General features: G+C 46.3%; 1 protein-coding gene across 1 annotated transcript; it reads left to right on the forward strand.

Annotated features, from left to right (window-relative positions):
• Window positions 1-229: 229 nt before the first annotated feature.
• LOC128707742 (E3 ubiquitin-protein ligase MYLIP) lies at window positions 230-19,278 on the forward strand. The gene is made up of 4 exons (XM_053802700.1): window positions 230-316; window positions 17,465-18,381; window positions 18,456-19,019; window positions 19,095-19,278. The coding sequence occupies exons 1-4, from the start codon at window positions 230-232 to the stop codon at window positions 19,276-19,278; spliced, it is 1,752 nt and encodes a 583-aa protein (XP_053658675.1).
• The last annotated feature ends 3,246 nt before the right edge of the window (window positions 19,279-22,524 follow it).

Consider the following 22,524-nt stretch of genomic DNA (forward strand, 5'->3'; position numbering starts at 1 on the left):
TTCTGCCAACGAAAGCAAAGACAGCTGTTTGCACAGTAAACAAAGAGCAAAACAATCGTAAAAATCGAGCTTGCGTGCGTATGTGTGCGTGTGGTGGAAAACGTGAAACGGAAAAGTGGAGTGGAAAATCGATTGATGCGTTTTATCGCTGCCGGAAGATCGAAGTGACCTTGTGCTCAGGGTTAAGGTAGGGTCAACGGTGTAACCAGCAGATCGACGTCGAAACAAAATGTGGTGCCTGGTGAATCTCCCCAACGGGACGACGTCCGGTGTCCAGTGTGATCCGAAAAGGATCAGCCAGGAGTGCCTGGAGAAGGTACGTGTTTAAGCTCATATCTAAAACTGCATAGTCCAATTTGTTCTATGCCTGCTTCGATTCCGATAGAGACCGCTTGTTCGCTCAATCGCTCAGGAAATTGTTAAAGCAAGCAGGCCATGTTAAAGTAGTGAAATGCATCCCCATCTTCTGCACCACAGCTGATTGGCGGCGGCGCCTGACAGTCTAGGCCGCGACCAAGTGCTGCTTGTTGTTTTCTTTTTCCTATTGCCTTCTCCTGCACTGCAAAAAGTGCAAAGCAAAACACAGCAGCGAAGGGCACACGCCCGCTCGCACAACTATAGAGTTTTGAGCTTCGATAGTGCTGCAAAATACATTAAGGGCAGCACTAAGTTCGCAATCACTCTATCCGTGCGCTGTCCCTCTCGCGGCTGCACTTTAATCACCTTTTCCTTGATCATTTCGCTTTCAGTGTGTGATGGCAGTAGGGCGCCATTTTCATCCGTGAGTGCGTTGGTTGGGTGCATTGTACGGCACACCGCTCACTTACACAAATACTTACACCCGCCAGAGGTCACTAAAATTAGTCACTGACGGATGGGGTGCGCTCGGTGGATTGCTTGTTTTCTTAGTACACTCCTGCTCACTTACCTCGCATGAATTTGGGCTAATCGTTTCGGTATTTGCCGACGGTTCTTGTATCTCTAACTCTCTCCCATCATCATCACAATGAATTGAGGGTGCCCCGAAAGGGGTCGTAAGTGATCTCGGGGGTACAAAGTTCGAGCCGTCGAAACCTCATTAGCTAGGAAGCACTAGCTTTGGCATGATGCAACTTGAAGATGTGACTGCGTGAGAGAAGCGTACAATAAAATTAAATACAATATCCTCGCGACAGGTACGGCCAATAGGTTTGAATTTTTATTACTTAGATTAGATGAATTATAAAAATTCATTTACTCACATTACAAAAGATCGCCGGTGCATCCTTTGATCGGTATATCATTATTTTTTCTCCTTATTTCCCCCTTATTTTCGCCTTTTTTTCTATTCTTTTCGTTACCCTATCTGACAGAACGTTAGGAACCTTTCACTCAACTGTTGTAGGGTTCCCCACCATTACTTACACAGGTAGTTTACGAGATACTATTATAGCAGACAGCGAAGATCCGAGGATCTCCGAGGGCAATATTGTTTACACTTGCGATATTATGTGCTGTAAATTAACAGGGTTATCAAATTTCTATGTCTATGTCTGGATGCGTTGTTCCTATTGCTTTGACAGATGACACTGATACCCGGGTCACAAACAAGCCCCAATCTCTTTGTGCCATATCAGCAGTGTGATAGTGAGCATTAAGGATAATAAACACTTCCCCTCTACAAGTAATGCCATTCTAGAGCGTCTGTACTGTGGAGCTTATAATTATTTGCAACTTCGCTTCCCTTTGATTAAACATTCAAGAGGTGAAGGTGTAATGAACGCTTTGCTCAGTTAATCTCGGCTACCAATAAACTGTCATACTGTCGTATCTACCTGCTGTCGGTAATATAGTCGGTTAGGTGGGATTATAAGGTGGCTCGCTTACTGTTGCAAAGCAATGCAACACCTCAAGGTTATAATCAACTGGATAGAATGTAGACATTCGTAATCTTTTATGTGCGGGGACATCCGGGGCTCTATTTTCATCCGAGCGGTAGAAGGATGCTTCCATAACGACCATTTCAGGTTATATTGTAAACATTGCGCAATCTAATGACGGACAGCTATAAACTATCCCGAGGACACGAAGCAGACTGAAGGGATTTATCGAGATGCAGGCGTGTCGTTCATGCCGCTTGCGTAATTATTTAAATGTGGCTCTGTGTGTTCTGGTGGGTCGCTTCCACCTCGTAGAGCTGGAACGGTTCTGAACGACAAGCAGTTAGATCGCTGCAACCAGTTCAATGTCACCCTTATCGTCATCCCGGTTTGCCTCGCGCTAGCGCACCAGAGTTGGCAACAAGTCGAAAAATGGTGCAGCATTCGTTGGATCGGTGTGCCCGCGGGCTTCCTCGCAATAGTGGACCCATTTATCCTCAATTCTAGCGGTGGTCTATAGATTAGCGGGCTGCAATAAAACGCGAACCGCGGAACCAGTAACGCAAAGTTCAAAGGCATGGCTAACCACTGTAGATGACCGAAGGCTTATCGGTTGACCGCAAACAACCCTTTGGGTGGGTGGGTCGGTTTGGTATCGCCACTTTATGATACTCGCACCTATGTCACCCCTCCTCACGCAATGTCTATGTAGGTTAATTGGAGCGATTTTTGTACGCAAGCTTAATGTTTGTGATACATGACAGCTTACCGGGGATTGATTAACTTAGTAGATGACAATACAGATGATAAGTTGAACTTTGTAACGAGGTGCGTCCGTGTGAGGTCCCATTCCAAAAGGGTTGTGTCAGATTGTCAGCTAAAGAACGTTTCTTAGACGTTGCAGAGGAGAAAAAAACCATCGAAGCCTCTGGTCAACATTGTCACAGATGTCTGGATGCGTTGTGCTTATCAGAGCACAACATGGGTCAGCTGCAGGCGCGCTTTTCCAAACGACCAAAGTGAGCAGTTCCCGATAAGCCTTCTTCAGCTTTATGACATCACCGAAAGGTTATCGCAAGCATAATGTGGTGCACAGTTGAATCACTTCCGTCGAACAATGTTTCTGCTGCTCGGCGCCCAGCATCTCGTGCCAAGAAGCGGCACCCGATCCGAGCGAAAGTGGTTTGGCGATTTTTCCCCTCCGACAAACGTGCGGTCGTTACTATCAGTAACCTAGGGTGACCTCGGTTGGAAGCGACATTGTAATCATTGGGTGTACTTTTTTTTCCAAAACGCTGGCTACACACCCATCATCCAAACGGCGATGATAAGATCCCCACCCCCCCCCCAAAACGGAAGCTGTCCATATGGGGTGGAAAAAAGGGGTGTAACAATTTGAAGATCACCGACCGATCTTTTTTGGAGATGACGCAAACTGAACGTTGGTAGGAGGTGGTGTTGGTGGGCTGATACTAAAATTAACCTGAGGAGACAACTAACAAAATTGATACCTTTGGGTGGGCAAACATTGGACAACATTAAGATCGCCTCGGCTAAAAGCGTCCCGGGGACTTTGGATTTGTTTTTTTATTTTTTTTTGAGGGGTGGGAAAACCCAATCCATTCCAATTAGAGTATCAATTCGCATCCGGAAGGTGCTAAGTACTATGTGTCGTTTGTCTAACAGCAAAACAACGGTTTCAGATAGTACCAGCCGTCGCATTAACAGCGTGCTCATCAATGAATCACACACCAAATGTCTGTCTGTTCCGTCTGAAACATTAATGTTCGCTTGCGTGGAATATTGAAAGTGCCCTAATAAACGAAACTACGGCCGCTAAATTGAATCTAACGAATCGAAAACATCATGGGGGGGGAAACTTGGTGACGATGATCCGTTGCAAAACCCCGACAAGTGAATTTGTTGTGTCAATTTGCGAACTGTGTACACCGCGAAACACAACGCCGTGTTCCGGCCTCTTCCGTACAATCCACGCTGGTCCGAGCTGTACAAACAAACATGTGTGTCCCGCGAACGCAGCCAAACACACAGCGCTAACTCTGCTCAATTGACAAAACCATATCAAATCGCCCTAGTTCGGGACGGACGGGAGGTAAATATTATTATCTGCCCTGCTGTCGCTTCCCAACCCAAATTGGTCCCAACCGTTAGACATGAAATGCGTGAAACGTCTTATTTGTTGGCGGTTTGTTTGGTGCGAAGTTTTAGGACACAAAAGTCCCCATCCCGTCTGCAGCCTTCCCCACTTGTGCTTGTGCCGCGCTGTCCTTGGTGGTGTCGCGAATTTTACCAACGAACGCAACGTGAGTATAGATCCCGATATGCCGCGTGGATGTTTTCTTTTTGTATTGCGCAGCAGTGCCTTACAGTGCCAGTAGAGATAAAGCACAGAATCTTAATTGGGTAACCAACCATTCAAACCACAGTATCAAATACCTTCCTTCTTTATAACAGACCCTACCGAGACATCGGCGCCCATGCCTTGTGAACGCACAACCTCAAGGCGCATCGGCTTGATAAACGATCGCCTCGCCATTTGGTTTGCAGAAGAGGTCGCGGTACTTCAGGGGTGCGTTATCGGTGTAAAAGGTGATTGTCGCGTTATACGCTACTGCGCATTTAAGCCTTATTCTTCTGCTTGGCCACCGTTTGCCGGTGTGCGATTGGGAACGCCGAATGGCGAGTAATACTAGCTGGTCACCGGCGAAGCGCAAACAAACAAAGAAATTTGACACACAATCACACAGAAAACAGAACTCGTCAACCATTGCCGTTGCTGGCTCACGTGCGCTAGCCACACGAATCATCGAAGGAATGTAGCAAAAAACAAAATCGAATAAAACGCACTCACAAGCGCGCAGTAGAATTAAGCCACCCACGGAAGTGTTCCCGGCGAGACACACCTTCCTCCTTGCGTCTTTGTGCGGTGGTCGTTACATGCGAGAAGAAACCGGCGTCGGGGCCATTTACCAGTCTTATGTGTGCTCGAGTAATTAGTAAGTATTTGTTTTTTTTTTTTAGTACTTCTGGTGGCTTTCCAGAACGTTTTTTTTGTTCAAAGGCAACGCACGGTCGTTCACTGCCTACCACCGCGCACGGAGGGATGGCATTCGTGTGTCGGCAGTCATTGGTACAAATCCCTCACCAAACACTGAAAGACGAAGCGAGAAAATAATGAGCTGTAAGCAACAAAGGAACCTGCCCACGTCCTTGACGTGACTGTCAAACCGGTCCACCGGCACTCTAGGCCTCAGCACCAGAAGAAGGCTCGATAAAGCCTAGCATCCTTTGGTCTAGCAAGCCCCAAAGGTGTAGGTTACAGGTAGTAGGAAGTAAACGCGATCTAGACCCCGGCAGCACACTTAACCGGTACAACGGTTAGAATTGATTAGCTAATCTAACAGAACCGCAGTTAACAGAGATAGAGAGAGAGCGATAGGGATGGTGGTTAGGTAGGCGAGTGTTTGCCACGGCTCGGTATTTTTCATTACTGTTGCTACCAGTACCGCCGGCAAACATAGCGAATCTCATTTTACTGGCTAATGAGTACGGCACACACATCAACGAATTCATTAGACGAATGACTCCTCGTATTGTTCGTGAGTCTTCCATCACCATTAGTAACGGCAGGAAATTAATTTTATTTTATGTACACAAGCTTTCCTTTGATTAAAGACCAGGAATTGAGTCCCCGGCTGGGACTATATAGAACCTATATAGCTCCAGTACTCACATACGCCTCTGAGGCATGGACTTTGTCGAAAACTGACGAAACTTCTTTTAGCCGCGTTCGAGAGGAAGATGCTCAGAAGGATTTTTGGCCTCGTATGTGTGGAAGGACAATGGGGGAACCGCTTTAAAGACTTGCTCTATGAGCTGTGCGGCGAACTTACTGTCGTACAGTGGAAGGGTTGATCACGTCATAAGAATGACACCGGACGACCCTGCCCGTAACGTCTATTTAGGTCTTCCACATGGACAGTAAGTACTGTTTAGTAGGTAAAAAGCATTATTCTCAAGATTGAAAGAAATTCGATAACAGATCTCCTCATTCCTGCTTACAAAGGTTTCATAATCAAACATCAAACACTGGGGTAGATCATCCCAAAAGTTAGAAAGCTTAAGCTTTAAGCCTGTATCTGTCAAATAATCCAGGTACCGGGCTGTATCATTCTGTTCAGATTCGTAAAGGACATAGCATTTTGACATAAAGAATGACACAAGTGATCATTTTTGTAAACTACAATTTGAGGAAAATCGATTTAAGTTTAGTAATTTAATTTTAATTTCAATGCAATGAAATAATATACTAGTCTGATTATTAAAATAATCTTTTTTTAGTTGTTTTCGTTAAACAAAAATTGTTTACCTTTTTCGCACACGGGAAACATGGCCAAAGCTGGCTCAGACCAGCTAGCAAATTTTTTGTTTTGACATTTGTCGAGTTTGGGTTTTGGGTACTTGGGTACTTTCATTGAGAAACCAATCTAATCCTTCTTTCCTAGGCTTAACTCGGCTTGCCATTTGTATGGCGAGCTGTAAGCGGATAAACCTGGAAACGTCAAAACGCATACAAAAAACTGGCTTAGAGCGTGATCTACCCCACTAATGGACATGGCTTGATCTTGTCATCATCATGCATTGATATTTCGTGGATCTTTGATATTTTAAAAATATTACAATTATACCGACAGCTTTAATTCAAATACCTTATTGTGATTGCTATATTTTGTCCTGTCAAATAGTACATTCAATAATGTACAGCTCCCAACATCACGGTCGGATTGGGATCAAGTCTCAACTGAAACAAAACGTCTAAAAGAGCTTTTAATTGCAGATAATGGAGTCGCTCATTGTGCAGGATGATTAAGAGGTGTTAGATAATTGAACAATAATTGTGTTGATCTTTAAACAGCACAGATTTCTCGATAACCAATTCCATCTCAACCGTTACTACACCAAGTTACGCAAAGGTTTGCCTACCGAGCTGTGTTGGTTAGCAAGAAATATTGTTTTATTTCACTCAAACATGCGTACCGCTCCGCTTGTGCATATTTACGAAAATGTCGGACAAACAAATTCTTCTCCTCAAAGAGGTAACTCACTTACATAAAAGTTACGCTACATAAAAGTTCTGCAGAAGTTATGCACCTCGCGTTTTAGGCGTAGTACAAACACCACCACCCCCTCCCCACGAGCGACATAACCTTGTGTGGAAAGTTTCAAGGTGGAATAAAATCACACCCCACAAAGGTCGGTTTTTCGTTGCGGTTCTGCTGGATTGTGTGTTGTGTAAGTTTTCGGTACAATTCTCAAACGTCCACCCATCGTGTTGCAAATGAGCTTATCGCTTCAAGGGCTCATGGTATTCTCGGCACTGCCTGCCATAGAATAATAACATCGATGCCACTGTAGGCAGCCCTCGGTGCCTCCCACATTGTGTCTGCCGGTCACCTTCGATTCTCGCGCAAATAATAATCCTCCGGTACACAATTACAATAGCGTAGTTCAGACCGAACGGGGCACCGTATTTGGTTGTTTTTATTTGCTTCCTGCCCGCGTGTTGTTCAATAATTCCATTGCCATGCTGGGCCCCAAACCACAACATCCCTTGACGCTAACGGTAAAACGAACAACCTTCCCCTTTAGACTCTCCGACATGCCGTTTGTTGCCCGCGCCGCACTGGTTATGACCGGGAGATGGTTGCGATTTTCCGATCGTGCGGCCATCGAGCGCGCGATGCAATGGGATGTGATTATTGGTTTGGATTTCTAAGGCTGCATCTGTACAGTGCGAGCATTTGTGAAACGAGCCTTACAATCATCGTCATCATCCACTGCGCCACTGTTGCTGGGGGCCGCCCGATGATGGCAACCGGCGATAGAGTTTGCGCGCGTCCACTTAGGGTTTTAGATCTCAACCCTCTCCCCGGGTTGACTGACCGCGGTTGCCGCCATTGTTTGTCGTGTGATTGTAGCTGTGTGCCCGGGGGGGGGAGAGTTGGGTTGAACTGGTACAGCAAAAAAATGAAGTACATTCGACGACAACATGCATACAACTAGCGATGCAAATGCAAATTGCATTTGCACAAGCGGTTTTGTTGGTGTGTGGGGTGAGGAGATTATCATCACTTTCACTGCTGTTTTTGTGTGTTTCTCATACAGTCCATAAGTCGATACGGACCAAAAATATGGTTTTAACGGTAAGGCCAAACGCGATCGACTAACAATACAGAAGCCCCTTAATGTATTTCCCGTTCTCTTTTCGGTGGCGCTTAAACTCTTCTCGGCCAGAGTCAAAATCCGACGCACTCAGAGTGGATGCAGTTGTGTGGATGCTGTGCGCATAGGGCGAGGGTAGTAGCGGTGGCCAGATGGAAGGTGGATTGTATTTTTCCTCACGAAGACGCAAACTCACAAACACACGAGACCGCCACCAATTCGAAGGCTGGTTTGATCCACGGTTCTGTTTCGTTTGTGTAAAATGTCGTAAAAATAAAACTTTATTTTTATCTCTTCGACCTCGGTGAGCATGATGCTGGTGGGCTGGGCTGGTGGTGGTGGTGTTGCACGGGACGGGTGGCCAAAAAAAAAAGGAAAGCCACCTTAAGAAAAATGTGTTTGGCACCAGAGAGAAGGAGGGTTTGGCAGAGAACGACAGATGAGTGTTCTTACGAAAAATTAAAATGCGATCGTGCTTTAGATCGTTTAGTGTTGCAGTGTATCAAATGCACTATTTTATGGTTGCTGGCTTAGGAACGAGTTGCAACACCTGCTATGAACGCTACAACCTCCACCGGATCAGTCCTTTTGGGGCATTTCGACTGTTACTCCTCATTTTAATTATGTTATTTTTTTGTGTTTAAACAATTCTTTCCAGGTTGATCCAACAGTGTTCAAACCTATTTTGTAGCACGAACTCCAACAAGTATTCAAACTGATTATAACTCTTCAAAAAGTGTTGATTGGTTAGTGTTTACTGCGGCTTTCCTCAAAAGACAAAATTTGAAAACGAAAATTCGTATCCAATGCAGCTTCAAAATCGTACCAATATAGGGATTATACATTTCATTCACTTCCACATACGATCAGCGCGCGGTACGCGACCGGCAAAGCGTGCCTCACATTTCCAATTGTGTGCAAAAATGCAACCCGAAGGCAAAAATACATTCGCGCGTACAAACGCCGGTCCAATGTGTGCCAGCATGTTTGTACACACCGGTGGGCGAAAGCGGGATGGGGTATGTGGTTGGGGTGGGTGGATGCGAGTGGCTGAGGAAGCTACATACAAAACCTAGTCGGACTTTGGACCCGGCGCGAAGATCACTCGCCGACCATGTGCTCCGGAAAGTCGCTAAGAAAGGGGGGGGGGGGGGGGGGGAAAACACTCCGCTCGACGCGGTGAGTGTGCCCGACAGAGACGGGGGATGGTGCGCGTCTCGAACCCCCCGAGACAAGATACCAACAACAGCAGCAAAAGTCCCCCCACACTCAACTGAGCCCCACACTCGCGATACAAACAGATAGGCGAGCGTGTCAAGCGCTCTCTTTCTGAGCGGGTAAACGTGCAAAAAGAGCCATGGCATTTATAAAGACCGCGGATATTCGCGCATGGCCGCAACACATGAAGGCAAACAAAACAAAGCCCCAGCAGAAGTAAAGCGAGGTAGAGAAATAGGCGCAAAAAACACGCTAAAAACACGCACTAAACCCTTACAAACTTCAACTGTTGCGGGATTTGCTTATAGCGAGATAGAGAGCGACATCTTTCTTTTTGGGGCCAAAAGATGCCCGTTTCGCTAATATCCCATTACAGAGGATCACTTTTGGAATCCATTAAAACTCTCTTCCTGGCGGCAAATGGTTTGTTTGTTTAATATTTCCTTCTGGTGTGTAAAGTTTTATTGCTTTTTAATGTGTTTTTAGTCTAGTGTTTAGTTTTTCTTTCCACCAGGTTGTTGCGAGTAATTTGATAAAGTTTAATTCAGCAGCTTCTGCTAACAAAATATATAAAAAAAAACCTTCATATTAAATCGGAACTCCACTTTATCCATGAATGATTCAAAAATTCGATTACTGTATCCAATCTCCTCCAAAACAACCAAATCAATTCGTTACAAAACAACGAAATTTCAGCTTCCAATTTCTACTGAAATGGTTTTTATTTGAAAAAGCCCTGGCAATGCAATTTTGGGGTGGCGAAACCATTTGTTTTTTTGGTCCACTATTAAGCACAACTAGTTAAGCCGAAATTGCTACCAGCTTCGCTTCCTGCGTGGAAATGATGGCCACCAGCAAAACATCATTAAAACTGCACACTGGTGCACTTTACCGTTTTGCTTATGCACGCCACCATGGGTTCGTTACCAGGTCGATATACCAACGTGTTACTTGTGTGCCAAACTTGGCTACAAACCACAGCAAAATGATGGAAAAACGCCACCCATAAAGAGGGAGCTTTGTTGCCATTGTTCGTTACCGGCACTGTTGCTGAGCTGCAATTCGGAACCGGTTTGTGTTGAAAGTGAGGTTAGTTTTTGCTTCACATGTCGGCGCAACACGAGTGCGAAGATGACCTAACGATCCACCGTCAGAATCTGCCCAGAATTCCCCAGCGCACGGTACTGATTGGGTGATTAATTTGAGAGGGGAGCTTGTAATTGCATCTGGGCAAGGTTACATCGAATGCGTTACGTGACCAGCGGCACGAGTTCTCTGACACGGAAAGGCTGCTGGGGATAGTTTTTTTTTATTCTACACTCTCTTTTGTAGCTAAAGTGCCGCTTTGTAGTAGGCTGCGATATTAATTATCGAGCCGCAATGGGGCGTAATTGTGTTTAAAGGGTTTTCCCTCTAAAATTAAAATCGTAAGCTCAATTTCCAATTAGCCGTTTTGACATCAGTATTTCCTTATCATGTTAATTAGAAAACGTTCGCATGGGAAATCCCCTTTAATTGGGTAACGCAATCAAAAGCATCACAAACATGGTAATCTCTCGCAGAAAAAGGAAACGTGCCCGCTTAGGTGTGAAGTTGTCCTGTCATCCGGCCAAATTAGTCTACTAATCCGCTCACAAAGCTGTCGCCCCATGGTTGGTTTCATGGTTTACACTGCAGGAATTTTCATAGTTCCCTTTCGCTAGATTAAAACAACGGCTCAATTAGACGTGCCCACACACAACAGCCATTTATCAGTCTCTCTCTGGATTTGGTCATTTTTCGCACACTTCCCCGACCAAAACCGTGACCCGGTGCCCGAGCGGAGCTTGCACGAGACTTGCCCTAATCCAGCCTGGGTATTTTGTTTGTGCCTCTCACCTTCACCCGATTTTTACTAAAGTCACTTAGTCACCTTCTAGGCTGATAAGATTATTGGACGTTGATTAGTGCTGCCAAAGTGGGTTCCCGTACGGTGAGCTCCAAAACGGCAACGGATGGTGACATGGACGAAATACTACGAGTGTTTCCCACAAGTCTGCATAATCCTGCTGTTTTGTGGTTATTGATCCATGGCGAAGCAAGAAGTTCAGTTCCGGACTAAGCTGCTTCTCCGGCTAAACCGGGCAAGTGCGGATATTTCGGAGCTGCCTCCAATGTCCAATCCCCGGTCCGGGTTTGTTTGTACTGTTTCGTGCAGCGGGAAGTGACTTCTTATGTTGCACATACGGGATTAACTAATCGTCACAAAGTTATTAGCACATTTGGTGGTCAATTTTTCACACCTCCACTTCGGTTGGACTTTGAACGCTTTTAGCAATGCACGGTGTGACTCGCGCGCACCTTACACGTGTGTTCGATTTGTCATGATGGGAAAACGTGCAGCGCTAAGGTCATTGTCGTGTTCCACGCAATGTTTATTGGGGATTGATAAAAAATATATAAACGTCCAGAGTTTATTATCAGCAGTAGTAGAATGATGATGATAGGTCGATGTATATGTAGGTTGTTGGAATTTATTGGAATTAGTCATGCTTTGTGCATGGCACACGGTGTGGTTTACAATTTTACACAAATGCTTCACTTAACCTCTGTTTGACATTTGCTTCGACATCGCTTTGCACCGGGACATCTGTGTGCCGGTTCAGGGCATACGGTTTGTTTATCGTTGAACCACCCGGGAGATTGTCCCAAACGGTCGACTAGAGGCAGCGATTATTCAAAACCACGGTCACGTACCGTGCGAGGAAGAAGATTTGCATTTATAATGGTAGAATTGTTAAATCGTTAGACCCGTCAGCGTTTCGTTCCATTCGATTTGGTGGAGCCGTGTGCGGTAAACAAATGGGTCCTTTTCTAGCTGCCCCGTACCCGTCTGTGTCTCTGTTGGTAGTTTTGTGCTCTATTATTGCCAACGCGGCACAGATCCTTGCCCCGGCAGTTGAACGGCTACAAACATGCGCCACCACCACCACCCTTGCATGGCAACGTTCCAGCAGCGTAAAATAGCAATAACTGTCCGTATTGGGTGATGACCGAAAGTGTGGCACTACACGCGAAAAAGTCTTTGCCGAGTGAATGTGTCCAATTGTGAAGAATCGTTCCGCTGTTATCCTGGTGCATGATAATTTCATCAATCCCCCATCTTTTGGCTCATTCGACGACCCTCGTTAAACGTGTGTGTGTGTGTGTCCGGACAAAGAGGGCACACGAATTTGGACGAGTCAAGTGATTTGAGCAAACACTGCCAACACGAGACCAGCAACCGGAGAAGAACTGCAACGGGGAGTTGACAAATAAAACGTACTGATGGTGATGATGTGCCAGAAGTTTCGAATTTATCCCACTCGAGCTCGATGATGACATTGTGAGTTTTGCCCGAACAGCTGCCACCGATGGATTCTGTACGTAACCTTCAATTAGGACCATGTCAACGGCACGGATGAACCGTACGCCTCCGCCCGTGCGCACCAAACCACACATCTTTAACGGATGGACTTTGAGCCGGCACTTTTTATCCACAGAGAGTGTGCGTTTTTTTTTTTGTGTGGAATCGAGTGAAGGAATCTCGTTGGTCTTATCGGTGATTTTGCATCGGCGATCGGTCGGAGCACAACTAGGTAGTGTGATATCGGTATCGTTAGAGAGCGAAAGATCGCCACTAATTGGCCCGGACCCGGACAAGAACACGTGCTGCTCCATATGATCGCAGCGTGACTCGCAGCAACTGACGCGTTGCAGTGCATTCCATGCGGTGATGTCATCGGCGCGGTGCGATCACTTACGATCGTGCTTGATCGATTCGTTCGCTTGCCGCTGGCCGAGCAGCCTTTGGTGGACTTTGATCGATTTTCTCTTTCTTTTTCGACTGTGTTCGCCTTCAGCCGGTCGCCTAGCAACAAGCGCTAGACCGATTTTATCCGGCAAGTGCGTCGATGGTTGTGTGTGTGAAACCCCAACTCTATACTGCACGGGTTAGCGGGAAAGGTAGGTAGGGGACGTTGTGCTGAAAACGTGACTACCGTGACTACCCTTCCCTACCATATCCAACCCAACATTTCATGTTCCGCTGTTCGTTAATCCGCGATTCAGCTTTTCAAGCACTGTGCTTTCGGATGTGCAGATGTGTATATGCGTGAGAGCCGCGGTATTAAAGATCTGCGAACGATCCGCGATCCCGCAGGTATGTGTGGCCGGCTTTACACTTATACTGTCCAACGCAGGGGCACCACTATTCCACTCTTCTGTACGTTTCTTTGTGTGATTGTGCCACCAGCAGCCTCCCCTTGCCGCGTGGTGCTGGCGTTAAAGGCGCTGTACGACGATTGAGTTTGTTTGGTTGCTAGCGATTAGTTCCTTCCTTTTAGGCCAGCTTTTAGCAGTTAGCTCCTTTAGCTTGCCGGGGCCATTCACGGAGTACGGAAAGAGAGCGAGCGAGAGAGAGAAGGTTTACACATCTCCAAATACGGTCGCAAATGTAGCAAATTGGCAATGTGCAGCAGGTGCCACACAGAAAACTAGTAGCACTACACGCGCGTGTGTGTGTGTTGCGTTTGCCCGTACAGTGGAACACAACACACAGCCGTGCTGCCGTTGCCATTCGGTTCGCTGCTTGAATGGGTCCAAAGTCCAAAACACCGTTCGCCGTCCGTACAAACCGTGCAAAGTCCAAAGTTTTCATAGTTTTGGAGAAGTGCAGCGCACACACTGCCGGTAAAGTAGCGATAAAAACGCGATGAGCAACGCCAGTGCCGGTGGTAAAAGAGACAGCCCAACGGTGAGAAATGTGTGCGTAAGCGACCCAGAGACAGAAGTGTGGGCCACATTATACTTACATGGTCAAGGAAATGTAACACATTTTGACAAAAAATCGGTTTTTTTGGGATATTTTTTTATGAAAATATCAGTTGGGAGAATGTTGGGAATGTTTCTTACACTAATAATCGATAAGCTGGTTTGTGAAAATTGTTTCTAAATCGTACAGATTTCGGGCGACCTACTGTTGTCGTGTGGTGGTAGTGTATCACATCCGTTGAAGGACATCCGTCGATGCTTATGCAAGCCTCAATGTCAATGACGCGGCAAAGCACCACACAGACATTTGGAGCAGCATGTGGATGAGCTAAAGAAGCATTACACGCTGTGGAAGATTACGATGTTCTTTGTTCGTTGTTTTACAGCTGGCCCTTAATTTTTTACGACATTTTCATAGACCGTAAACACTTCAGCAATTTAGGGGAATATAATCGGCAAGAGCTGCTTTATTCTAAATCAGCCAGCTCCAGGTTGGGATGATGCATATAGAAACACTGAAGAAACCTGTTGTTCTTCTTCGACGTCCATTAAAACAAACACTTGACGCACCTACGATCGCTATCTGCCGCTGTAAGCTCGCTCTCTCCTCCTATAGCAGCTGTTGCTTTGTGGAGTGGTCAATTAAGCTTCACACGAGGAAGGTGGAAGGAATCGTTGAATATTCTGTTATCGACTGATAAGCTCGTTTCGTTCAATTAAGGTACACAACAAGTCCTACAGTGTAGTGCTGCTGCTGCTGTGTACGCCATCCTCTCCTGGGATAGGACGCGAGACAAAGCACACGGTGACAACGGCACATGACGTGCTGTATGCGTGGGTCATTTTGTTAAATGTATCGAAGTCGTCGCGACTCACGCACAGGTAATAAAAAAAAGTAATAAAATTGCCATTTAATATGTGCCCAAGCCCGTGCGCAGGGAAAGAGGAGAAGCCCAGAAGCTACATTGTGAAAACAAACACAAAGGGTCCAAAGTCCAACCGGCATTATGCGGTTTGGGGTGGCACTCAGCCGTGTAACGCGGAGTGTAAAGTTGACGTTTTAAGTAGCTCCACGAGTTGGGAGCTAATGATTTCTCTATATCTCGCTGGGCTTGCGTACCCCGCCAGTTGACAATGGAAACTTTCTACATCTTGCAAGATTTAAATATTGTCTGGATTATTGCATTACCTAACATCCGCTACAGTAGATTTCAAGCAAATCTTGTATCACAGTTGTTGTTGGGCGAGCTGATACGTGATATCCTTGCAAATCGAACCGTTGTCTAATGGAGGAACCATAATTTATCCCACAATCTCATCCACAAGGGTAATCCCGCACTACACAGCGTGCTTCTGTTAGAAGGTGGCACCGATTTCTTAGCGCTTTCAGCCACAAATGTGGGTCATCCCACGCGATGCTGGGGGGACACATGAACCCACAAGACCCATAAACGTACGGTAGTAGTGCCACACACTTTCCGCTGCCATGGTTGTGCTTCTTTCTTCGCGCCCCGATATACTTGGGCACCAGTACATTTTGACGACCCTTTTGGGAGCTTATTTTCGAACCCCAACACACTTTGCCACCGTGTTCCGGTGGTTCGGAAACGGTGAAACTTAATTTTCATCGATTCCAATCGGGTACCGAGCGCGACACAACTTGTTTTTTTTTTTGTTGGTGGGTTAGTTGGTTGGATGGGCTGGTGGTGGGTGTCGCCGACGTACGGTTCTACCGAAAACCGGTACGTGGACGTGCGGACACCTGCAAAAATAAACATTCGTATCGGAACTGGTTGGTGCCTTTTTCTTATTCAAATCAACTTTTGTATGTATCCGCTGGTCTTTTTTTATGTTCGTCCGTCGAAAAGCGAAAAGGAAGGTTGATGTTTCGTAAACAACCACCATCCACCACCACCAGGGTATAAGATCCCCAGCATCGATTTCATCTTGATCCTCCCTTCTTAAAAGACGCGTAGAGGGATGTTTAACTTGTTTGCTTGAATGAACTTGCGTATTCGGGCGACGTTACGACGTAAAGAAACGAATTGTGTGGATGATTTAGTACCACCTCGCATTGGTTTGTGGAGAATTCGCATAGTAATTGAGGTGAATTTCCGGCGACACTCTGCGTAAAACCACTGAGCTGAAGTTTCAAAAAGCTTTCGTGGGTGTCGTTTTTTTTTTGTTGTGTGGGCAAGCCCAAACTCATTTAAAGCATTATTAATGTCGTAATGATGAAAACATCTACCACGATTGTTTGCAAGCCCAAGCAGGAGGATCATCCTCATTGCTCTGACAGTGAACGCTTCGTCAGGAGGCAATTGCATGAGGAATGATGGCTCTATTGAACGGAACATACACATAAAAAGGTTAGCGTATTTATGTAATGTAAACTCGAGAGCTTTCTTACCAACACTCATCTTTCCACTTGAGACTCCACATCAAACATCCTTGTCTTTACTTCACACTCCTACTGGCGGGTGCATCATCGATTCCCAATCGAACTCAAGATGGCCGCCGTAAGGTAAATGTTTGTCTCACGCCTTCATATCGTGTGTGGTTGTTGTTTATCGAGCGATAGCAGACGCGTACCACCGCCTCTTCCCTTACCACTTTATTAAGCTCAACCCTACCGGAGGGGCGAGTTTTTGGTTTGCGCTGCTGATAAGAAGGAACGAACAGAGTGTTAATTACCCTGCACATTCTCCGTTTGTGTGATAAGCAATTGGACAGCGTGTGTCTAGCTAGGGTGTGCATATAGGCCTATGGCTTCAAGTTTCGACACTTCGGCAAAGATGAGCTCGAGGAGCTAGTAAAACACACACCACTCGCCGGGGGGATTTTCGATCGTGGCTGAGGAATGGGAACGACAGAGCGCGTATGGTTTTGGGATGGTCTGGATGGAAGGTTATTAATGCGAGTATGGATAGCAGATGTGCAAACGATTACGTTCGTGGTGGGGAATTTAGAATAACGTTCCCGTATCCGGGAGTGCTGGCAAGCCGAGAACAAAGGATTTTGCTATTGCGTAGCAGCCAGTTTTGTGGCTGTTATCAAACGGGGTGAATGAATGATAAACATGTTCTTCACCAACGGTGATCAATTGGGACAGCAATAAGGGAGAGAGAAAGTAAGAAAGAGAGAAAGAGAACGATAAAAAGAGAAGATCATTTGCATGAGGAACCTCATTTGCCGTATCTGTTACTATGAAGAATGTGACGCTTTGTTGTTTGGAACGTTTTAGTACGATTGGATCTTGAGCGGATCACCAACAGAATTAGTGCATGATGCGAATGAAACAAAACGATCAAAACAGTATACTAATAAGATGTATTTTCGATTTTGTTTTGCAGGTGTGTGCTGATCTCGGTATCATCTGCGAAACCGATTACTTCGGGCTGATCCCGGTACGTGATGGCGACAGTGTGGCGGACGTGGACGAGTGTACCGCAAAGCAATGGATCAACCTGCGCAATCCGCTCCATCTCTACACGAACGATCGTACCCATCCGATCGTGTTTTCGCTCCGTGTCAAGTTCTGGGTACCGGCCCACCTGATACTGCAGTGTAGCGTACGCACCCTGTTCTTTATGCAGGCGCGCCAGGAGCTGTTCGATGGCCATTTGCGACCAGCAAGTTGGGCTAATGCGGCCTACCTGGCGGCACTGCTGCTGCAAGCAGATGGCTACAAGTACGATCCGGCCAAGGTGCCAAGTGCGGCCGAAACACCCATCGCAGCCGGTTCCGGTTCGACCACTTCATCTCCCGATCGACGACCAGCGCAAGGGCTGCGGCGACCATCGAAACGCAAATGTTCCGAAATCGAATGTAAACGTGGCAGCGTTAGCTCGCAGAGCAGCGGCAACACTACGCCAACGGGGATTCAGCAGGATGAGAGTGTTCCTGCCGCTGGTCAAGTCACCGGTTCCCAATCGATGGGTGATGGACCAACCAACGCACCAAAGAATATCTACCACCGTTATGGTGCACTTCGACCTGCATTTGAAGATGCCGATGAGGATCAATCGGCGGAGGTAGTTCTCAAGCCGGGCAACTTCTATCAGCAAATTGCTCAGGAGCACGAGAAGCTGTCGCGCATTCGTATGACACCAACGTCCGCGCAGTACTGGCTGTTAGAGGAGATCTGCAGCCTGGTCGGATATGGCGAGGAAATTTTCGAGGGTGTAACGATGGCCGAACCGGCGGTAGTGTGCAAAATTGGCGTCAGTCCGCACGGACTTACGATTGTTAAGGACGATGAAAAATATAGGTAAGGAGTGAACGACTGTGGTGATGAAAAGCAGTACGCGTACTTAACGTTTTATTTCCTTTTTCTCATTGCAGCGTTCCATTCACCGCTGTAAAGGCGGCCAAATCGGTTAAGCGTTCCTTCCGGTTAACGTACATGAACGAGAACCACGAGGAGACGCACGTGGAGCTAAAGTTACCGAACCACCGGACGGCAGCATCACTGTACCGGGCAATCACGGAAAAGCACGTCTTCTACTCGTGCGAAACGGTGCGCCCGATCGTAACGACGCAGTTCATACGCGATCTCAAAGGCACAATCGTGTCCATGTTCAATGAAGACACGGAACTCGGCAAACGGTACGTGTTCGACATTCAGCGCACCTGTCGGGAGGTTTACGATGCTGCACGGCGGACACTACACGCACGCGGTATCGAGATTGCACCGAGTGCTGATGAGCATAAGGAAACACCTGCTGCGGTTCTGGGCCGGTTGGAGGAAAGCCTCCGAGCGCGACAGGACGAATCCGGACAGCTCGAGAAGCTGCTTGACGAACGGATACGGGAAGCGATCACCTGTCCTATCTGTGCGGATGGTGAGATCGATACTACCTTCCTGCCGTGCGGTCACATGACTGCCTGTAGAGCTTGCGCCATACAGTAAGTACATTGAATAGATTTGGTAAAAGCGAATGTTCACTAAAAAAAGACTGCCCTTGTTCCTTTTTTCCACAGATGTGACCGCTGTCCATTGTGTCGGGCCAACATCGAAAGTACCAGTAAAATATTTCTGCCTCCATTGCTGCAGTCGCGCAAGGAGGGTGCCGGTTCGAACGCCGCAACCCGTCGATCATCGGAAATCACTCCAAGCATTCAGACGGGAGCTGCGAAGGCAGCTGTAACGCCCTTGGTACAATAATTCTGACCGAAACTACGCATTACGTGCTCATTTGCTGGCACGTGATCGGAGCACGGAGACGAATGGATTTGTTAGATAAGCGAATTGGTGATATTATTTGTTAATCGTACTGTTGTGAATGCCCCTGTGGAACGGTTTCGAGTGGAAGGTTTGATAGGAAAAAACAGGAAATAAGTATGTTTTAGGACAAGCGAACGAGTGAAGATGATTGTTTGGAAGTAATGAAATGATAGAAGTACGAAGTACGACATCAGGAAAACATATATAGTCAGTGAATCAATGCAAATCTTTAAAATTACCACTAGTTGTGCTCCGCAAGCAACAAGGTGTTATGTGCGCACTAGATTTTAGCTCTTAAGATGTTAAGTTTACTGCTACATTTGGTTAGTTTTACAGTCAGTGATACGTTTACGTTTTTGTTTGTTTTTTTTACGAATCCAGAACCAGATAGTTAGTCAGAGAGTATAGTTTCTTCATGTAACAAGGTACGGAAAGCGGAAAAAACAGTTCGCCCATTGTGTAACAGGTTGCAATAGTGGAGACCGGTTGTGAGTCAACGATTTGTTGGTAGTATTGATGTTAAGTATTTTTTATTTGTCTTTCTAACCTCACAAGTAGACATTTTACCACTTAATCAAGTCATGCAGCTTTTTGAAGCACGGACCATTATCCCGGTTACGTTGTGTGCTAACATATCTATATATTTCTTGTCGATTGCATCAAGCACGTTGATTACCATGTGTAAGATATTAGTAGTTGTAAAATGGCCCAGCTCTTCTGAGAAGTGCAAGGCTACATCATAAATGGTGGCATTCTCCAGCTTACGTAAATACAATAAAACAGAAACAGTAACAAGAACAATGGAATTACATGTTATCCAACACGTCTAAATGCGTTTGTGTTGTCTTTCCTTGCCTTACTTCCTGTTTTAATATTTCATGTTCAGCTTTCTCGATGACAAGGATGGGCCAGAAGTGCTTTCTTCTGCTATTTTACACTAATAAGCAGCATTGTTATACCCTTGCTACTTCTTCTTTTCCTTCTCGGTTGACTACGACGTACATTTACAACGTTTTGAAAGATATCCAATTAAATATGTACTAACTTACCCGGTGCTACAACCGCTTTAGCGTCTTGGTCTTCTGAAGGAGTGCTCCAAACTGCCCAACGATCCAGGGTCGTCGTCTACTAATCTTATTGGCTTGTTCGGTGCATGTATCCAACGCCATAAGTACACCTCAATTTGGGCATACCCCACTTCCTCTGCCCAAGTGGACGAACTAAAAGCACTTTACAGGTCGTCCGGTGCCATTCTAATGACATGAGCACTGCAACAGAGCCAGGCGAGTCTAATTCACGATAGTACTATAGTGAGTGCATTTTACAGGTATCAGCTTCTCCTCCATTGTGCTTCCACACATACGGGAACAAACATCCTTCTGCATCTTCCTCTCGAACGCGGGAAGGATGGTTTCGTCAGTTTTGGACAAAGTCCATGTCACAGAGGCGTATGTAATAAAAATCATAAAAGTTATATATTGTCTCAGGTTCGTTCGTCACGATACGTCTCCTTTTCATGATTTATCAAAATATTTAGTAACAATCAAAGAAAAGTAAAAGCATAGAAACAAATCATGGAAATCTAATAAACAATTGATTGTATAATTATCATGCAAATCAATGATTTTGGTTTTATTTATTTTGGCTAAAGAAAGGCTGGAGCAGCTCGTTCGGGTGTTGGAGGCGGTGCCGATCTTCACAGGACAGGACAGGATCCAAAATTCCATCCGGACTAATCCCCCTTACGCTGGACTGAATATCCGGCTACAGGTAAAGTCAAAGAAACCCGGAAATGGCAGGCCTAGACCTCTTGAAGTTATTGTGCGGATAAAGAAGAAAAAAGAAAAGCATCTGGATTTTGCATGTCACAAAACCACACCTTTTTTTTTGGGGTGACCAATTAAAACGGATTGATCAAACTATTTCTTGGCTCGCAGGTATTGTCTTTCTCAACGGCCAGCTTAATAAATTTAAAATAAATTTCGAAAACAAATGACAGCTCACCTAGCAGTTTCGAACCATTTCGCCCGACGCTTTGCCCATCATGGCGAAAATCAGAGAGTAATCACGCACACCAACAGACCTTCAACAAACCGCACCAACGCCACCTTGCGGACGCCTGGGCATACTACATCATGCCGCATCGCTTCTGTGCACGCATTCCATACGAGGCGACCACGCTGTGCCGTCTCGCTCTACCCGTGTACATGCGGTTTCGTAAAGAGGTAGTGTGCAGTTGTGTGTGTGTCAGCACGGCAGAAAGAGCAAAGGAATCGTTTCGTCGCGGTTTCGGTTTGTTCTCCCATTTTTTCCCACATATTTCCAAGAAAAATCGTGCAATAACCTAACAAATAGACAATTCACGGAACCGCCGGAACCGTCCATCGTTCGTGGCAGGCTGGGTGAAAGGTGAGAAATCAGTGGCGACGCGTGAAAACCCCGATCGACCATCGAGAAAAGGAGCGGTTCTGGCTGAACCTCGTTTGACAAGACCGTGTCAAAAGAGAAGGGTTGATGCGGAAGCAGGGTGCTGGGGAGGGCACACAACGAACGATCGTAACGCAACGTAACACAAATGCGGATTTCGCGATTCCGTAAGATCCGCGAGGTGGCCACCTATTTCGATGCGCTATTGGCTGGGAAAGGTACGGCAAGGCGTGTGTGTGTGTCGCTGGGGTTTTGGAGCATGGTTTAGCATTAAGGACGAAGAAGACGGTGGCGAAACAATCGTTCTGTGTGGAATTGCAGGATTCTTCGCCTGTGGACAGTGCATATACGATGGTGTGCGTGATATGGCGTTAGCTGGTGTAATCCGTCCGTCGGCGAGAGAGTGTGTTGTGTCCGGAATCTGACCGTAGTAGCGGAATCCGCAGTAGGCAAAGATCAACACAGACAACGGCGGTGAACCGTTTTTCCACAGTTCCGGAAGTGAAGTTTGGGGTTTCTGGTTGGGCAGGTTCGCATCGCCTACCTCGACCGCGGTCGACCAAGTTTACACGCATACACTGGTGTCGCCATCTGAACGCCATCATACGGTTCGTGAGCTGCTCTGAGTGAGCTTCGTACGACGTGTAACGCAGCAGGCGCTGGTGGAAGCCCGCATGAAGAGAAGAAGTTGGTAGTGGGGAAATGGGGAGCACTGTGTGAAACAGAGGGAAATATAGAGAAGGAAGAAAATCATATGCC

This window comes from Anopheles marshallii, chromosome 2 (assembly GCF_943734725.1).
Source record: "Anopheles marshallii chromosome 2, idAnoMarsDA_429_01, whole genome shotgun sequence".
Lineage (NCBI taxonomy): Eukaryota > Metazoa > Arthropoda > Insecta > Diptera > Culicidae > Anopheles > Anopheles marshallii.